Here is an 18149-nt window from a genome sequence, read left to right as displayed (position 1 = left end):
GATGGTTATTTTGACACTGTGCCGGAGAGCTGCACAAAAGATTAACGTCCAATGTAAAAGAAAAAACGTTTTTAGTGTATTTAAAAAAATAAAATAAAGCAGAAAAACCTTGGAGCACCCCAGTCATGAACAAATATTAAAATATAACATTTATGGAAACATATCATTCAAAAATCCCTAACAGCGTACAGGAAAAAATAGTCTCCATCCACCGAAGAAGAAAAAAAAAAAAAAAAAAAAAAGCAAAACATTACCGGCCTCAGAAATCAGCAACTTTTTTTTTTTTTTTTTTACAGAGCTCTGAACTTTTTTTTTGTGACCATTAAAAGCATAACAATGGCCCTAGAGTCACATTACTAACACAATGGACGCTGGAAAAACTAAATGCAAAAAAAGCAAAGATGGAAGTGCAGGGTTTTTGCATTAATTACCATTTTTCCCACCATTGCTCAGAACATTATATGGTAAAATGCGTCAACAAGCCCTGAACATGGGCTAAGGAAAAAAAACAGTGATGGCTGTCCGTGAGAAGAGGGAGTGGAGGAAAAAAACCACTGGACGGAGCAGAGAGTGCACAACCAGCACTGCTGACAGCATCCAGGCATGAAAGGGTTACAGTGACCCGGTGCAGCCCGGCAGTCGGCCCCTCCCCCCTCACTTCCTCCTCTGCACGACCATGTGGACCGCTCCAGTCCCGGGAAAAAAAAAGATAAACCCTGATTTCGCGGGAAAACAAGCGTCTGGGCGTGGCCGTCACACATTGCAGCCAATCAGCGGGCACGCAGCTGCTGGTTTCGCGCCATATCCGTGACGTCACTGGGATGACACAGGCGGGAGCGATGCTCTGCAGGGCGGGGGGAGGTCGCGCGGCTCTCTGTAATCCTCTGGTGTTAATGGTCTTTATCACAGTTGATAACTTTGTCATAGACGTTTTCTGCAGTGATCTCGGCCCTGGCAGCATTGCCCCCTGTGTGGTGTCACCGCCATTTCTATGTACAAGGGGGTTATGAAAATGGAGGTCGCTGTTATGGGGGCACGGCGGCAGTGGCTCTTATAGGTTGCTGTTATGGGGGCTCTTCGACGGTCGTACATATGGGGGGTGCAGCTGTGGTCCCTGTTATGGGGCACTGTGGCAAATATGGGCGCATGGTGACCGACGCCCTTCGGCAGTCGCACATGGGGGCACAGTGGCCGTCGTTATGGGGGCACTGAGGCAGATGTGATGGTGGCACAATGACTGGGGCTTTTCAGCGTTCGGTCGTATGGAGGCACAGCAGCGGTTGCTGTTATGGGCACTGAGGCAAATATTCTTATGGGGGCACGACAGCTGGCGCTCTTCTGGGGTGTTGCAGATGTCACTGTTATGGGGGCATGACGGCTGACGCTCTACTGAGGGCGCTGCATCTGGCGCTGTGGTGGACATTCTTCTGACTTTCCCCTGAGGCAGCCACGCAGTGTGGCGATCCCCTTGAAGCTCTTCTCCCGCCACATAGCATGAGATGACCCCGTGACCCTCACGCCTCCACCATCAGGTCTTACTCCACCTACTTTTCTGGGTTCCTTGTGTCCTTCCATTTGTGGTCGCTGTGCTCATTATTTAGGGTACTACTTTCCTCCCGCCAACCCTACTTTCTATTAGGGATTTCTGTTGTTCGGGCCCCATTGTGTCAGCTTCTTCACTATTGTTCTTGTTCTGGTGTATAATTCACGGACTGTTATTATCATTTCCAATAGTTCCCGTTCCAGGATACGTTTAGCGCGCGCTTCATTATAGCACACCCCGGTGCACACAGTGGAGGTGTCTGGGTGGTCCGCGCACGGCCCTCTCAGTCTCCGCGCACGGCCCTCTCAGTCTCCGCGCACGGCCCTCCAGTTGTGATTCGTGTGTTGTCTGTTTGGCTTTTTTTTAATTGTAAAAGTGTTTTGATTATATTTTTGCATTTCAATAATTCTTAGTCATTTCCTTATAAATAGCAATCCTTGCCTCTGCTTACATGCTTCTTGTCTTCCCCTCCTATTTTGCCTTTTCAGATATGTGGCTAGTGATCCCATATACAGTACAGACCAAAAGTTTGGACACACCTCATTCAAAGAGTTTTCTTTATTTTCATGACTATGAAAATTGTAGATTCACTCTGAAGGCATCAAAACTATGAATTACCACATGTGGAATTATATAATTAACAAAAGTGTGAAACAACTGAAAATATGTCTTATATTCTAGGTTCTTCAAAGTAGCCACCTTTTGCTTTGATTACTGCTTTGCACCCTCTTGGCATTATCTTGTTGAGCTTCAAGAGGTAGTCACCGGAAATGGTCTTCCAACAGTCTTGAAGGAGTTCCCAGAGATGCTTAGCACTTGTTGGCCCTTTTGCCTTCACTCTGCGGTCCAGCTCACCCCAAACCATCTCGACTGGGTTCAGGTCTGGTGACTGTGGAGGCCAGGTCATCTGGCGTAGCACCCCATCACTCTCCTTCTTGGTCAGATAGCCCTTACACAGCCTGGAGGTGTTTTGGGGTCATTGTCCTGTTGAAAAATAAATGATGGTCCAACTAAACGCAAACCAGATGGAATAGCATGCCGCTGCAAGATGCTGTGGTAGCCATGTTGGTTCAGTATGCCTTCAATTTTGAATAAGTCCCCAACAGTGTCACCAGCAAAGCACCCCCGCACCATCACACCTCCTCCTCCTCCATGCTTCACGGTGGGAACCAGGCATGTAGAGTCCATCCGTTCACCTTCTCTGCGTCGCACAAAGACACGGTGGTTGGAACCAGAGATCTCAAATTTGGACTCATCAGACCAAAGCACAGATTTCCACTGGTCTAATGTCCATTCCTTGTGTTCTTTAGCCCAAACAAGTCTCTTCTGCTTGTTGCCTGTCCTTAGCAGTGGTTTCCTAGCAGCTATTTTACCATGAAGGCCTGCTGCACAAAGTTTCCTCTTAACAGTTGTTGTAGAGATGTGTCTGCTGCTAGAACTCTGTGTGGCATTGACCTGGTCTCTAATCTGAGCTGCTGTTAACCTGCGATTTCTGAGGCTGGTGACTCGGATGAACTTATCCTCCGCAGCAGAGGTGACTCTTGGTCTTCCCTTCCTGGTGCGGTCCTCATGTGAGTCAGTTTCTTTGTAGCGCTTGATGGTGTTTGCAACTGCACTTGGGGACACTTTCAAAGTTTTCCCAATTTTTCGGACTGACTGACCTTCATTTCTTAAAGTAATGAAGGCCACTCATTTTTCTTTACTTGGCTGCTTTTTTCTTGCCATAATACAAATTCTAACAGTCTATTCAGTAGGACTATCAGCTGTGTATCCACCAGACTTCTGCACAACACAACTGATGGTCCCAACCCCATTTATAAGGCAAGAAGCCCCACTTATTAAACCTGACAGGGCATACCTGTGAAGTGAAAACCATTTCCGGTGACTACCTCTTGAAGCTCATCAAGAGAATGCTAAGAGTGTGCAAAGCAGAAATCAAAGCAAAAGGTGGTTACTTTGAGGAACCTAGAATATAAGACATACAGTATTTTCAGTTTCACACTTTTTTGTTAATTATATAATTCCACATGTGGTAATTCATAGTTTTGATGCCTTCAGAGTGAATCTATAATTTTCATAGTCATGAAAATAAAGAAAACGCTTTGAATGAGGTGTGTCCAAACTTCTGATCTATACTGTACGTATATATAGTTGTAGTGCCCTCAGTTTGTTTGCAATGGACATTGTTATGGGGACACAGTGACTGACGCTCTTCTGGGGCGCTGCGGCGGTCACAGTTATGGGGGCATGGCAGCGGTTTCTCTTATAGGTCGCTGTTATGGGGGCATAGTAACGGGCCTTCTTATGGGTCAAGGTTACTCTTATGGGGGCGCAGTGGCGGTCGCTCTTATAGGTCACTTATGGGGGAACTGGTGGTTTCTGTTATGGGGGCACAGCGGCAGTTGCTCTTATAGGTCGCTGTTATGGGGGCATGGTGACGGTTATTCTTATGGGGATGCGGTGGCGGTCGCTCTTATAAGTCACTCTCATGAGGACAGTGTTTACATTTAGTTGTAGCTGTTCCCAGTAATTCCACTGCACCATTATAGGATTAATTATGGATATATAATTTATATCTCACACACAATCCGCTGCGCCTCCACCATCTTGGGAGATTTATTTGCCTCTCTGCCACAACCAAGATGGCGGCGCTCCCCTCCCAGCCGCTGTGTTCCCGGCAGTGACTAACTCCTGGCTCCGCCCCCTCCCATGCGGCAAGGACCACGTGTTCCTGGGTGGCAGTGCACTGCTGCCGGCTCAGGATCGGAGCTGTGGGGCCAAGATGGCGGCGCGGTGGGGAGCTGGAGACGGGACGCTAACCATCGGCGGAATGGAGCTCTTCACCGCCGCAGGATCCCTCCAGGTACAGTGCGGGGAAGGCGGCGTCCGGCCGAGCAGCCCCGGAGCCGGGGCGGCCGCTGGGAGAGGCGCGGGGCGCTGCAGGAGCCGCTGTGTGTGACACGTGGATGGGAGAGACGCGTGTGTGCCGGGGCCGGGCGGCGGGGGGCGCTGCTCTCACCGCGGCTCCTCCGTGTGTCTGCGGCCGGGGAAACACGTGGAGGCTCCGTGACGTGAGAACAGCCGGGACCGGCACAACGTGACCCGCGGCGCCCGAGACACGGCCCGTGTGACCCAATCCACGTGTAATGTGTGTGCCGGGCACGTGCGCTGCTGTGAGGAGTAGTGACCCCCGAGTAATGCCCCCCGCAGGTGCGACCCCCGAGTAATGCCCCCCGCAGGTGCGACCCCCGAGTAATGCCCCCCCCGCAGGTGCGACCCCCGAGTAATGCCCCCCCCGCAGGTGCGACCCCCGAGTAATGCCCCCCCCGCAGGTGCGACCCCCGAGTAATGCCCCCCCGCAGGTGCGACCCCCGAGTAATGCCCCCCGCCGGTGCGACCCCCGAGTAATGCCCCCCCGCAGGTGCGACCCCCGAGTAATGCCCCCCCCGCAGGTGCGACCCCCGAGTAATGCCCCCCCCGCAGGTGCGACCCCCGAGTAATGCCCCCCCCGCAGGTGCGACCCCCGAGTAATGCCCCCCCCGCAGGTGCGACCCCCGAGTAATGCCCCCCCCGCAGGTGCGACCCCCGAGTAATGCCCCCCCCGCAGGTGCGACCCCCGAGTAATGCCCCCCCCGCAGGTGCGACCCCCGAGTAATGCCCCCCCCGCAGGTGCGACCCCCGAGTAATGCCCCCCCGCAGGTGCGACCCCCGAGTAATGCCCCCCCCGCAGGTGCGACCCCCGAGTAATGCCCCCCCCGCAGGTGCGACCCCCGAGTAATGCCCCCCCCGCAGGTGCGACCCCCGAGTAATGCCCCCCCCGCAGGTGCGACCCCCGAGTAATGCCCCCCCCGCAGGTGCGACCCCCGAGTAATGCCCCCCCCGCAGGTGCGACCCCCGAGTAATGCCCCCCCCGCAGGTGCGACCCCCGAGTAATGCCCCCCCCGCAGGTGCGACCCCCGAGTAATGCCCCCCCCGCAGGTGCGACCCCCGAGTAATGCCCCCCCCGCAGGTGCGACCCCCGAGTAATGCCCCCCCGCAGGTGCGACCCCCGAGTAATGCCCCCCCCGCAGGTGCGACCCCCGAGTAATGCCCCCCCCGCAGGTGCGACCCCCGAGTAATGCCCCCCCCGCAGGTGCGACCCCCGAGTAATGCCCCCCCCGCAGGTGCGACCCCCGAGTAATGCCCCCCCCGCAGGTGCGACCCCCGAGTAATGCCCCCCCCGCAGGTGCGACCCCCGAGTAATGCCCCCCCCGCAGGTGCGACCCCCGAGTAATGCCCCCCCCGCAGGTGCGACCCCCGAGTAATGCCCCCCCCGCAGGTGCGACCCCCGAGTAATGCCCCCCCCGCAGGTGCGACCCCCGAGTAATGCCCCCCCCGCAGGTGCGACCCCCGAGTAATGCCCCCCCCGCAGGTGCGACCCCCGAGTAATGCCCCCCCCGCAGGTGCGACCCCCGAGTAATGCCCCCCCCGCAGGTGCGACCCCCGAGTAATGCCCCCCCGCAGGTGCGACCCCCGAGTAATGCCCCCCCCCGCAGGTGCGACCCCCGAGTAATGCCCCCCCCGCCGGTGCGACCCCCGAGTAATGCCCCCCCCGCCGGTGCGACCCCCGAGTAATGCCCCCCCCCCCCGCCGGTGCGACCCCCGAGTAATGCCCCCCCCCCCCGCCGGTGCGACCCCCGAGTAATGCCCCCCCCCCCCCCCGCCGGTGCGACCCCCGAGTAATGCCCCCCCCCCCCCCCCGCCGGTGCGACCCCCGAGTAATGCCCCCCCCCCCCCGCCGGTGCGACCCCCGAGTAATGCCCCCCCCCCCCCCCCCCCGCCGGTGCGACCCCCGAGTAATGCCCCCCCCCCCCCCCGCCGGTGCGACCCCCGAGTAATGCCCCCCCCCCCCCCCGCCGGTGCGACCCCCGAGTAATGCCCCCCCGCCGGTGCGACCCCCGAGTAATGCCCCCCCGCCGGTGCGACCCCCGAGTAATGCCCCCCCCCCCCCGCCGGTGCGACCCCCGAGTAATGCCCCCCCCCCGCCGGTGCGACCCCCGAGTAATGCCCCCCCCCGCCGGTGCGACCCCCGAGTAATGCCCCCCCCCGCCGGTGCGACCCCCGAGTAATGCCCCCCCCGCCGGTGCGACCCCCGAGTAATGCATGCCCCCCCCCCCCCCCCGCCGGTGCGACCCCCGAGTAATGCCCCCCCCCCCCGCCGGTGCGACCCCCGAGTAATGCGCCCCCCCCCCCGCCGGTGCGACCCCCGAGTAATGCGCCCCCCCCCCGCCGGTGCGACCCCCGAGTAATGCGCCCCCCCCCCGCCGGTGCGACCCCCGAGTAATGCCCCCCCCCGCCGGTGCGACCCCCGAGTAATGCCCCCCGCCGGTGCGACCCCCGAGTATATCTGCTCCTCCGCACACCTGTAGTACCGTGTATCTGCCTTTGTGCACACCTGTACCGCTGCATATCTGCACATCTGTAATGCCGTGTAATCTCTGCACATCTGTCTTGCTGTATATCGCTGCCCCTCTGCAAACTTGTAATACCATATAATATCTCTGCCTCCCACACATCTGTAATACCGTGTATCTGTCTGGACCTCCTCGGTCTGTAATTCTCTGATAATAATTAAATTCCTGTTGTTAACGCTGCCTGTAATCCTGCCCTAGTAATAACCTGCAGCTGCACCTCCCTCCTCCCCCATCTATAATATCATTATACCCACTAATAATTGTAACAGCGCCTCTAATACTGGAGGAGTAATACCCGGCCGACTTCTTTTCCCAGTCTATAAATCATTTTATAACTTTTCCTATTAATAACAGTTCCTCCAATCCTGCAGCTGCACCTCCCTCCTCCCTTCTATAATCGCTTTCACCCCCACAACCATCCTGTTCCTTGTATGTTTGGAGTAGTCGGATACCTGGGGAGCCCTGCAGGGAAGCGTGATGGGAGGAGGCAGATGTGCATTTGTAGTGCTCATCCTCTGCCGTGTAGGTGACCCCCCCAGCGCTCTGGACTCGTGGACTGTCTCCAGATGATCAGCCCAGCGGTAGTATAACGCTACTATGGCCGGGGTTGCACACTTAATACGGTTTTCAGGAGTCCTCTGTAGTTTGGACCCCAGAAATTAGCTCATTCCAGCCCTGGATGACTGCCGGGACTGGTCATGGGGGTCTGGCTGCTATTACTTGGCGTGATACTTTTCTTTTTTTTTTTGGCCACCCTGGAGCATTATAGAAACGCTTTCTAACTGTTGGACGACTACAATGCCCAGCTAGCTGCCTGACATGCTAAGAGTTGTAATATTGCAGCAGGTGAAAGACTAATGGGTCAGTGTTGCCTGCCAGTTATGGTGGGGCGCTCTGGAGTGCGACGTCCTGCACTGATAATGGGGAGAGCTCTTGTTGGTTCCCTGTCCCCTTCAGCAGTGCTCCAAGTGCAGCTTTATATACACCTGTACTGGAGGACCCGTGCTGGTTCAGGCGCGGCCGGCTCTTTCCATATGTTATCGTAGCAGACGCCGGGGTCCCACGTGTCTGCAGCGGGTGTGGCGTCCACTCCAGACTGCTGATGTGTGGATTTCTGTCTCCTGTGTCTGGTGTTAGTGGTGTGGGGAGGACCCCGGCCATGTGCACACACCCCTGCTGCAGACACATGTGCCGAGCGTGGAGCTGCTCTCATGTTGACATCGAAGTTAGTGATGTGCCAGAACTACTGGCAGTTTGGGGTTGTTGTGTGTGTGTGTGTGTTTTTTTTTTTTTTTTTTTCCCTGCCAATTTTATTGGCAATTAATGCATTTTGTTTATTAAAATTAATGGAAGAGATCAGAGCTATCTCCGATCTCGGCAGTGTAATGCGGCGCCCCTTCCGCTGCTGATCTTGTAGTTGCACCCACTAGATTGTGCAAGTGTTCAGTTCCTCCACAGCGCCACCACAGGAGACACGAAGCATTACACAGTGCTGCCCCTTTAAGTTGAATTTCCCACACTTTGGCCTTGTAATAATTGCTTCCTGAGTCACTTGGTGTAATGTTTTACTGCTTCACATGAAACAATGACTTGCTGCCAGTGCAATGAATTAGCGTCTCGTTCTTATATTATTTGTCAGGATGTTTTTTTTTTTTTTTTTGTTTTTGTTTTCGCTGTTTATGTGAAGAGATGTTCCACTTTTGGGCTTAAAGTCTTTGAAGTGTCACATAGGCTTCTGTGCCGAGGGTCTCTCCCATCTCAGGTTCGACAGCATTCCTGGTCCTGTTCTTTATAAAGTACATAGGTTCCTGTTTCTGTACATGGCCAAAGCAGTGAGTTGAGGGGGCTGGCTCTCTGCTCTTATTCAGCAGCCAGACTAGCTACTTTCACAGTAATGGATGATGATTTGCCAAAGAAAAGGGCTGGATGGGCTTGTGAAGTTACCCAGCCAGTTTTAAGTTCATGGCAGTGCTCATGTGCAATACCTAAACCAGCTCCCTTCTCCATTCTGGATGATGTATTGCTGTAAATGGGGCTGGCTCAGCTATTGATATGATCCAAGCAGTCCCCATCACAGTCGTGCTCATGAAGACTAGCTAAGCCATCCCCTTGTCTCACAGTCATGGATGATACATTCACAGAGAAGGGGGCTGGCTTGGCTGTTGAGTTATTGAATTGAGTCCATGGGAGAGACTAAAGGCCCTGTTACACTTAGTGATGCACCAGCGATCCCGACAACGATACGACCTAGTGCATCGCTAAATGGTCGCTAGTGAGCTGCCAAACAGGCAGATCTCACCAGCGATGCAGCGGCGGTCGTTACTCACCTGTCAGACGCAGCGATGATGACCGTCTTCCGCTTGTGTCCATGGCTCGCTCGTCGGCGCCAGCAGGAAGCCGACGACGAGAAATGGACCAGGCCGATCTTGCGCGATCAGCGATAGCTGGGGGGGGCGGTCGGAGGTGAGCGTCACATGTAGCGAGATCGCTGTTGCATCACAAAATCGGTGACGCTTTAGCGATTTCTAACAGGCCCTTAACCAAGATAGGTACAAACAAAAAGTGCAGCAGGTTCCTACTCCTGTGTCTCACGCCGACTTCCCGTCAGACCTGTATTTCTTGTCTTGGTTTTAAGGACGCCCTGAGTCTGGCTTAGGTGTTAGAATCACTCCTCGGGCTATATATGGAGCGTCCATGTGGCCTGACGTTCCTACTAAAGGGTTGCCTTCACTTTCTTTTCTTTTTTTTCTTTTCTATTGGCGTAAACATAACGTGACAGTTTTTCGTCTCCTTCAACACAATGCAAACACTATCCGTGACACTGAACTGATGGCTGAAAATAATCATTGTCCGTTGTTTCAGGCTATATTTGGAGAGCAACCGTCGTTTTAAAGTTTAATTTTTTTTTTACATCAATAGTAAACATGAAAATAAGAAACTTTGTAATATTTCTTATCGGAGAAATCTGCTTCTTTCTCCCCCTGGGTTGATAGTTCCCATTACTGAGATAAGAGATGACAGTTGGTGCTCAGAACATTCTATAATGAACTTGCAGCAGAATGTCTGTGTTCCACTAGCTCCTCCCCCATCTCCCCTTCATGGGAGTTTAAAAGCACCAACTGTCCTCTTCCTCTAACAGCCTGGCATAGAGCAGAGCTTCTCCTGAGACTGTTAAATCCCTGACCATTCATAGTTCACTCCTCAGTGTTTATCTATAGCAGCTTTTGTATTTATTTCTTCAGAGACTGTGAATACTAAGGTGTACTAACTATTCACAGTATTTATCTCCTCTGCTATTGTATGGACTGAAAACCCATCCCAAAAGGGATTAAGAGATATGTAAACGCTGTAACACCTCCTTTATACACTTGTAAATGCAACAGTTGCAACATAGTCAGTCCAAACTTTACAAATTAACTACTAATACAATAGATCCAGCTGTATAAAGTAACTGATAGGACAATGTCCTGGATTATGCACTATATTATAAACCATTATTCCCATCAACCATTTTAGGGATTCCTAAACTCAGTGCTAATCTAAAATATAATACTTTTAATACTGTCTCTAATTACATAAGGTAAATTATATCCCATTAGTAAAGTGGAATTAATTAATGACTTATTCTCTCTATCCCAATAATTATTTTTGGTCCGGTGTATACATTTATTTTAATGTGTTTTTTTTTTTTTTTTTTTTTAATTATATTTTATTCTATTTGCATGTCTATTCCTCTCTCCCTCCTTTCCTCTATAAGCAGTGATATACGTATACTCAGGATATACTGCAATGTAAGAACGATCTATGACCCCGCGACCGGTGTATTGGCCAAAGTCTCCATGTTTCTCCTTTCTTAAAGTGTCTTGCAGGTTATTAGAGCCTTCTTGCTCCTGGCGGTGTGTTTCACATTTCCCTTTGTTTTGCAGTGTCACGACCTGGAGGAAGACGAGACCTATGATGGCCTCGCTGACCTCACGCTGTCATCCCTGGACGCAGGAGGAATCCTGGGAACGTTCCAAGGCTACATCGACAACTCGATCATTTCCATCATCGACGATCCTGCTGCACAGACCGAGGTACGAGGCGTGCAGCGGCTCTCATCTCCACGCATTGTCTAGCCGCCATGATACTGATGCCTTTGTGGCAGGACCTCGATTCTCTTGTGGTCGTACAATCCGCAAAAAGCATTGCTGCAGCACCCACACTCATCCTCCACACATTGGAGGATGAGCTGCAATGCCACATTCAACCTTTGGTCAGATATGGCGCCACAATCATGGTTTTGTGCCATTTACATCCCATTTAATTTTTTTTCTTCCCCCAACAGAAAGGTCTTTACGACGATGAAAACGAATTGTCACTTTTGACAGCTCTAACAGAAATCCTGGACAATGCCGATGACGAAAATATGTCGCCGTTTGACTCCATTCCAGATTCAGAGCTGCTGGTGTCACCGCGGGAGGGCGGCGCGGTAAGTCCAGATGTAGACAGATTTGGGCTTTCAGCAAGTATAGCCGTGTCCTCTGTTGGCTTTGAACCCCCAGCCCACACAGATATGTCTGGCAGCAGCTTATTTATTTTTCCGGCAGTGATATGCATGCTCAGATGAAGTGTCCGTGCATGTGTATGGGGGGAATCGGTATGAAATGCTGTTACCTGTTTTTAGAAGCTCACATTTGTTTCCTTGTTTTGTTGCAGAAGTTGTTTGCCTTGTCGCGTACACCCCCTGATCACGACATGTTCTCCCTGGACAGCCAGCGAAGAGCTACTCCAAGCAAAGTGAGTAAATTTACCATTTTTTTAAGAGGTTTTGCAGCCCCTTCTCTGACTCAGCTGCCAGATATTCGCTCGATACGTGCAAGATGTCGGATGGGCCTAGCCACCAGGTCTTTTCCCTGCATAACGTTAAGGTGGAGGAGAAGGGGGCTGCACAACGCCTTGCAGAAGCGCCATTTCTAGGACAAGTGTCCTATAGAGCTTTACGTTGGTAGACTTCATGATATTCATGCTTCGTTACAGATTTCTGGGCCAAACTGGGAACTGTTTCCAGATACAATCTGCTCCACACCAAAGAGACGCCCCCGACTTAAAAGCTTCGTAGCGTGCTTACCGCGAAGGGCAGAAGCGGAGGAAACCCACCAACGAAGCGATGGAGAGGATGAAGAACTGCAGTGTGTTACTGATAAAAGCCCCGGTTTACTAACACATGACAATGACTTGAACGTTAATGACGGGGATCCCGATCAGATCCTAATGCACGGAACGCCGTGCATCATAAATACGGAAAAATTCGCCCTCAGTGAATTGGTCAAGTACATGCACCCTTACTGCCTACCTGCCATAACTATGTGCCTAGAGTCAGAAGATGACGAAAACCTAAAGGACGCAGTGTTTCTTGAGATTGTGTCCGAAGAAGGAGAATGTATAAAAGTCCCGGTAGTTGTGGAGCCGCCGGCAGACATCTTAAGTCCGGAGTCTTTAGATGGAATGACGGGAATGGATGTTGAAATTGAAAATCTACCTAATCACCTGTCCTCACCGGAGAAGGCTGTCCCAGAGTTAGAAATGAATGATGGAAAAGTGAATGTTTACATAAAAGAAGCAGATGGGGTCCATGAAGAATTGATGGACGCTACAGTTGTGCCTAAATTAGGGGATTCACCCCCTCAACCTCCAGCGACTGACATAATGGTTAATAAGTCTCCGGATAATGACGACTCCCATAACTCGGAGGAAGTGGTTTCAGATCAAAAAAATAATAGTGAACCGGTTATCGCTGCTCCGATAGTGGCTCATGAAAACCTGCCACAGAAGGTGAGGAGAACTGGCAGAGCTAAGAAACCCTCTAAAACAAAGTCGAAAAGTAAAACTAAGATTGTCACTGAAGACAAACCTCCAAATGCACCAGAACCGGTAACGGTGCAAAGCATCGTCCAACCACCCTCGAGCCGTCCAACCAACCCCTCTCTGCAGGAATCTGATTTTTTGGTTAAGACATTAGACCAGGTTAAAATGGAGTCCCAGATGGAGCTCCGCTCCTCCAAGACCGGCCGTGCCAAGGCGAGAACTCGTGCAAGCATGGACGCTTCCAACACTGAGAAAAAAGTCGCAGTGGTGAAAGTAAAGCCTGTGTCTAAAGAAAGCGAACAAGCAAAGAGTGCAATAAATGTTGGGAACAATTTGGAGCAAAACCCCAAAATTGAGAATCCTGGTTCTGCTGAGACTTCAGAGCCTGTCGCCAAGGTTGAAATTTTACAGTCTGGTACGGATAATGGCAGAGATGCTTTAGGTTCTTCTGATATCTGCGTCGGAGAAGAATCTGGAGCCTCGAAGGTTGAAGATGCGCAAGATGGTGATTCTTTGAAGATAAAGGAAGCGAAGCCCAAGTCTCTTAGTTTAAGTGAATATCGGAAACGACTTCAGCACCGGCAACAGAATCCTACTCGAGAAAATGAAAACCTGTCATGTAGCAAGTGGCCAACTGTTCCCGAGCCCCCGACAGAGTTGGCAGAACTACCCTGCTTAATTGTACCTGAGCAATCAAAGAAGCCATCAGTAGAAGAGAAACCATGTCCACCAAAAAAAGCTATCAGTTCTGGACAGGAATGTCCAGTAAGTTTAGCCTCGGTTCCTGCACCAATGACGAGTCAAGAAGTCCACCACTTAAATGAGAAACCACATCCAGCTGGTATATATGTTGCTCCACCGCCAATAACTCCCCAGCCTAGCTTGCCACCTCCATTTTATCCACCCGTGTGGCCGACTGTCCCTCCGCATCCTTCTTTTTACCCTGGCATGCCACCCATGGCGGCAGTGCCTCATTATCCAAATAGTATGCCTGTACAACCACCACCTGTCATGAGCTGGCCTCCGTTTCCACCTCCACCTATTGCAATGCCACCAGTACATCCTACTGGCTGGGTACCAGGGCCACCAACACCTTATTGGCCTAATGCACAAATGGCACAAGCAATGCATGAAAGTCAGTACCTTCTTAACTCTTATGAAAAGTCTGTTCCCTTTGGTGCATCCAGTCTCCATGTGCTACCAGTTCCAGAAGGAAGGAAGGAAAGTGCAGTCCCAGCTGTAGATTGCAGACCCCAGGCTTATAGGATACCAGTGATGAAGCCAGAGAACAGTGTAGGGCCAAAAGAGCCCAAAAAGGGTGCAAAACCTAAATGTCCAAAGTCTGATGCGTCCTCGCTGTCCATGAAAGTTGCTAAGAAACCCCAAAATGCGCCCGTCCCAGAACCCAAGAAGGAAAATATTCTGATTCCAGATATGAAATCTGCAAACCAAATGGTTTTTAAAATAATGGAAATTTTGAAGAAAGCCCAGAAATTAGGTTTCCAAATAAAGCCGGAATCCGATGCCAACATTGCCAATGCGCAACCAGGAATTCAGGTGCCACCGTCTGTATCGGGCTTGAAACCAGAGCAGCCAAAGCAGACGGTTCCTGCAAATGTTAAGATGCAGGTAGTAAACATCCTACCCTCACAAGAAAAAACTGTTCCGCTACCAGTTGTTTCTACTAAGGTCGAGAAGACAAAAATTGAGAAGATTCCAGCCACTGGAAGGGGTACCGCCCAAGAAGCGGCACAAGATAAGGTGGCATCCGTAGCTGCAGAGCCTTGCGTCCTCCCTCGTGCTGAACCCAGCTGTACGTCTGAGGAAGGCTTCCAAACTACAGTCCAATCTGACCCGAAGGAACCTGAGAAAAGCTTTACTTGTGAATCAGGTGAGAAGTCAGGGTGCACCGTAACCTTTAAGGCTTTGTGTTGATCAGTAGGCAATAAAATCCTGAAAGGTAATGTTTTATAGAGATGCGCCAATCTATTCCCAGGACCTGGGTCCAGCAACCATGTCTGTTTGTAGCTGCTGGACGTGAGCTCTGCAAACAGTCCTCATACCTGCAAGAATCCTCTGTGGCATCATTGTGATGCGTGTATGGCATCGTGCTAGGCTTACTAGTCAGAAAATGTGCAAAGGATGTCGGCAGGTTGACGGGGCTTTTGTCCAGTGGCCACAGACTCTGTGACCTCTGCACCTGTGCCTTGATAATTGATTGGCTCATTTCTATTTTATAATCCCTCCTCTGAGGAACGCAACTGAGTAGTGGTCTCGAGTTGTGCGCTATGCAGTTCTATGCTAATTTTGCCAAGTTCTAGCTCTGGTATGGAGGCGTCGTCATCTATAGAATCATAGAATCGTAGAGTTGGAAGGGACCTCCTGGGCCATCTGGTCCAACCCCCTGCTCAAAACAGGATTCGCTAAATCATCATGGATACTTTAAAGGGTTTTCTGGGGACAGAATATTCTTAGAATGTCACCAATATCCAAAAAGTCAAGGTCTGATTTGGCTCTAGGAAAAAAAATAAAAAATCGTGTGGGAGGAAAATGATAGTGTTATCTAAGGATGCGACGTATAGATGGGAATTGACTGTTATTTCTTCCAGGCATTGAAGCGACGGATCTCACCAGCTTGCTGGAGCAGTTTGAGAAGTCAGAAGGTAAGCCGGGGTCCATATTTTTTACTTTTCCCTTTTTGACAGTTCTCTGCCGCTGACACACGGGAGCAGTGCCGTCCCTTTGTCTCGGGGAGAATGTGCTCAGTCTGGAGCAGCTCCTTTTATTGGGGTTGGCTTGCTCTGCGGTAAATACTTAATGGGATCAGGTTGTAAAATGGAGACATGCCCATACAATGACAACCTAACCCTAGTCTTTTGTGCACAAGTGGCAACCATCCCATTTTAATATTTGACTATACTAAAAGAAATATATATTTGTGTTGAATCTTCTGATTTTAATACAAAATTGCAAAATCCTCGTTTTTTACCGCCGCAGGGTTAGTCCTTCGAAAAAGTCATGGCAGCGATGATGAGCGGCACGCTGCCAGTTCCAGGCTGTAATTTTTATATCTTGTTATCCGTTCCGTTCTTGTCTTGCACATGACCTGTCGATCTCGCCCGCGTCCTGATTACAGACGTTTAACACATTTGGTTCTTTGCAGCTAAAGAGGAGGAGCGGCTCCCTCAGAGTCCTGATAGATTGGCTGTAGGAAACTCGGGGTAAGTAGGAGAGTTACCCTACAGCTGCTCTCCCCGCTGCTTGCGGCAGAGCGTGCAGACGTTCCTGCATAAGTACCCGACCGCACGGACGACGTATGAAACGTTTCTAGGTTTCGTTCCATTTACCGCAGTTTGTCCTATTCGCGTGAATCTGATGAGCAGCGGAACCCGGCATAATCATAGCCGCTCGTACAGAAAATACACTGTGCAAATCCTAAAGAACTCTTGGCCGTGGGCAATTTTTTCATTTTTTTCTCTACCTAAAAATTCCAAGTGGACTGAAAGGGTGGAAAAAAGCCATTTGTTTTTTTGTTTTTTTTAATTTTTTTTACGGCATTCATTGCATGGTAAAAAAAATGACCTAACCACTTTATTCTGCAGATCAGTACGGTTCTGGAAGATCCAAACTTTAAAATTTAAAAATCGATAAAACAAAAAAAGCACTTTATTTTTATGGGGGAGCGATCGGAGGCAATTTTCAGTGGCAAGTCCGGTGCCGTTCACTTTTGCATTGCTGACCACGTTGCTGAGGCGCGTGCACGGTCACCAGGTAGCTACCGAAGTTGCTCGTCTCCGTGTGGACGTGAGCTGTGCCGTAATAACCCTTTATCCTCTGCCTAGCCGTACCAGGATAGTCTGAAACCGGCCGTGCACCTTAGCTGTGAGCTGGGTGCTTGTTTCCATTGCAAAAAGCACAAGTGTTGGCTCAGTGGAGAGAGGGGTGGTTTACAGTATGAGAGCTAAGGATCACCCCGATCCTTCTTTCACCCTCGACATCTTGCTAAAGCTTGGTGCCCCATGTACTTTACATGTAGGTCTGAAAAATGCTACATTCATTTGGGACGTTCTTAACAATCACACACTGGTTTGAAGCTCCTTGTTGGGAGTATCTGGGGCAGTGATGATTGTCATTGTGATGCGCTTTGTTTCTTTGGCAGGACCGGGAAAACATTGGAGAAGAAAGTTCATGAGAAACAGTTGGCGCCGGAGTTGGTGAACACAGCTGGTGAGTAGCCGCTATCGCACGTATAGTCGACGCTTGCCTTCGGTAAATACACTAATGATGCTGATCAGAGGTGCAGAACTCTGCTGAATGCTCTTGTAATGTCACACTCCTGATTGTGCAGCTGCTCTTCATTGTCATACTATTAAATCCTACAATTGTGTCTTCCTGCAGCTACCAGTCGCTGTATCTCACTGCATATTTATCTCTACAGCCACCACTAGAGGGAGCTCACTGCATACAGATTTATACAGCCGCCACTAGAGGGAGCTCACTGTATACAGATTTATACATCTGCCATTAGGGGGAGCTCGCTGTATACAGATTTATGCAGCCACCACTAGAGGGATCTCGCTTCCTACAGATTTATACAGTCACCACTAGGGGAAGCTCGCTGCCTATAGATGTATACAACCACCACTAGGGGGAGCTCGCTACGTACAGGTTGAAAGGGAACATGTCACCGGGTTTGTCCAATATGAGGTACGGCCACCTTTCAGGCCTGATACACAGCATTCTATAATGCTGTGTGTGTGTGTATGTGTATATGTATGTGTGTGTGTATATATATATATATATATATATATATATATATATATATATATATATATATATATATATATATAATATGCCCCCACCCCATGTGAAAGAGAAGAAAAACAGCTTTTATTATACCGGCCTGAGGGATGTTGCTCTTCTTGCTTCTTCTTCCTGCGCCTCCCATCTTCTTTGCATGCCGCCCTCCTTGTTTGGTGTGGATGATGCCTCCCTACATACATCAGCCACACACTGTCCCCTGGCATCATGCTCCTGCTGCGGCGTACTTCTGTACCCTGACTAGGGCAGAGTAAAGTACTGCAGTTCGCATGCGCAGCGGCTCTTTGACCTTTTCGGCCCTTGCGCACTGCAGTACTTTACTCTGTCCTCAATAGGGCAGAGAAAAACACCTGCGCAGGAGCGCGATGCCCGGAGAAACTGGATAACGTAGAGACGTGTCATCCACACAAAGCACAGAAGGAGGGCGGCATCTCAAGAAGTGACACCGCTCTAACCGGACCACCCCGCTAGTGAGTATAGTAAAA

General features: G+C 50.7%; 1 protein-coding gene across 2 annotated transcripts in view; it reads left to right on the top strand.

Annotated features, from left to right (window-relative positions):
• Window positions 1-850: 850 nt before the first annotated feature.
• Window positions 851-18149, top strand: part of PPRC1 (PPARG related coactivator 1) — a 33086-nt gene continuing 15787 nt past the window's right edge. Inside the window, exons 1-8 of one of the 2 annotated variants that reach the window (XM_073552879.1) lie at window positions 851-896; window positions 10923-11072; window positions 11324-11467; window positions 11695-11775; window positions 12016-14734; window positions 15453-15506; window positions 16007-16064; window positions 17003-17070. In XM_073552879.1, coding sequence (XP_073408980.1) covers window positions 894-896; window positions 10923-11072; window positions 11324-11467; window positions 11695-11775; window positions 12016-14734; window positions 15453-15506; window positions 16007-16064; window positions 17003-17070 — 3277 coding nt within the window. In that variant the 5' untranslated portion in view covers window positions 851-893. Of the gene's footprint in view, window positions 897-4125; window positions 4407-10922; window positions 11073-11323; window positions 11468-11694; window positions 11776-12015; window positions 14735-15452; window positions 15507-16006; window positions 16065-17002; window positions 17071-18149 lie in introns of those variants that run through there. The other variant, XM_073552878.1, reaches the window with a different exon arrangement.

Source organism: Dendrobates tinctorius, unplaced genomic scaffold (genome assembly GCF_039654945.1).
Source record: "Dendrobates tinctorius isolate UK_male_01 unplaced genomic scaffold, ASM3965494v1 ptg000196l, whole genome shotgun sequence".
NCBI classification, from domain to species: domain Eukaryota; kingdom Metazoa; phylum Chordata; class Amphibia; order Anura; family Dendrobatidae; genus Dendrobates; species Dendrobates tinctorius.
This window is presented reverse-complemented; position numbering and strand designations above follow the sequence as displayed.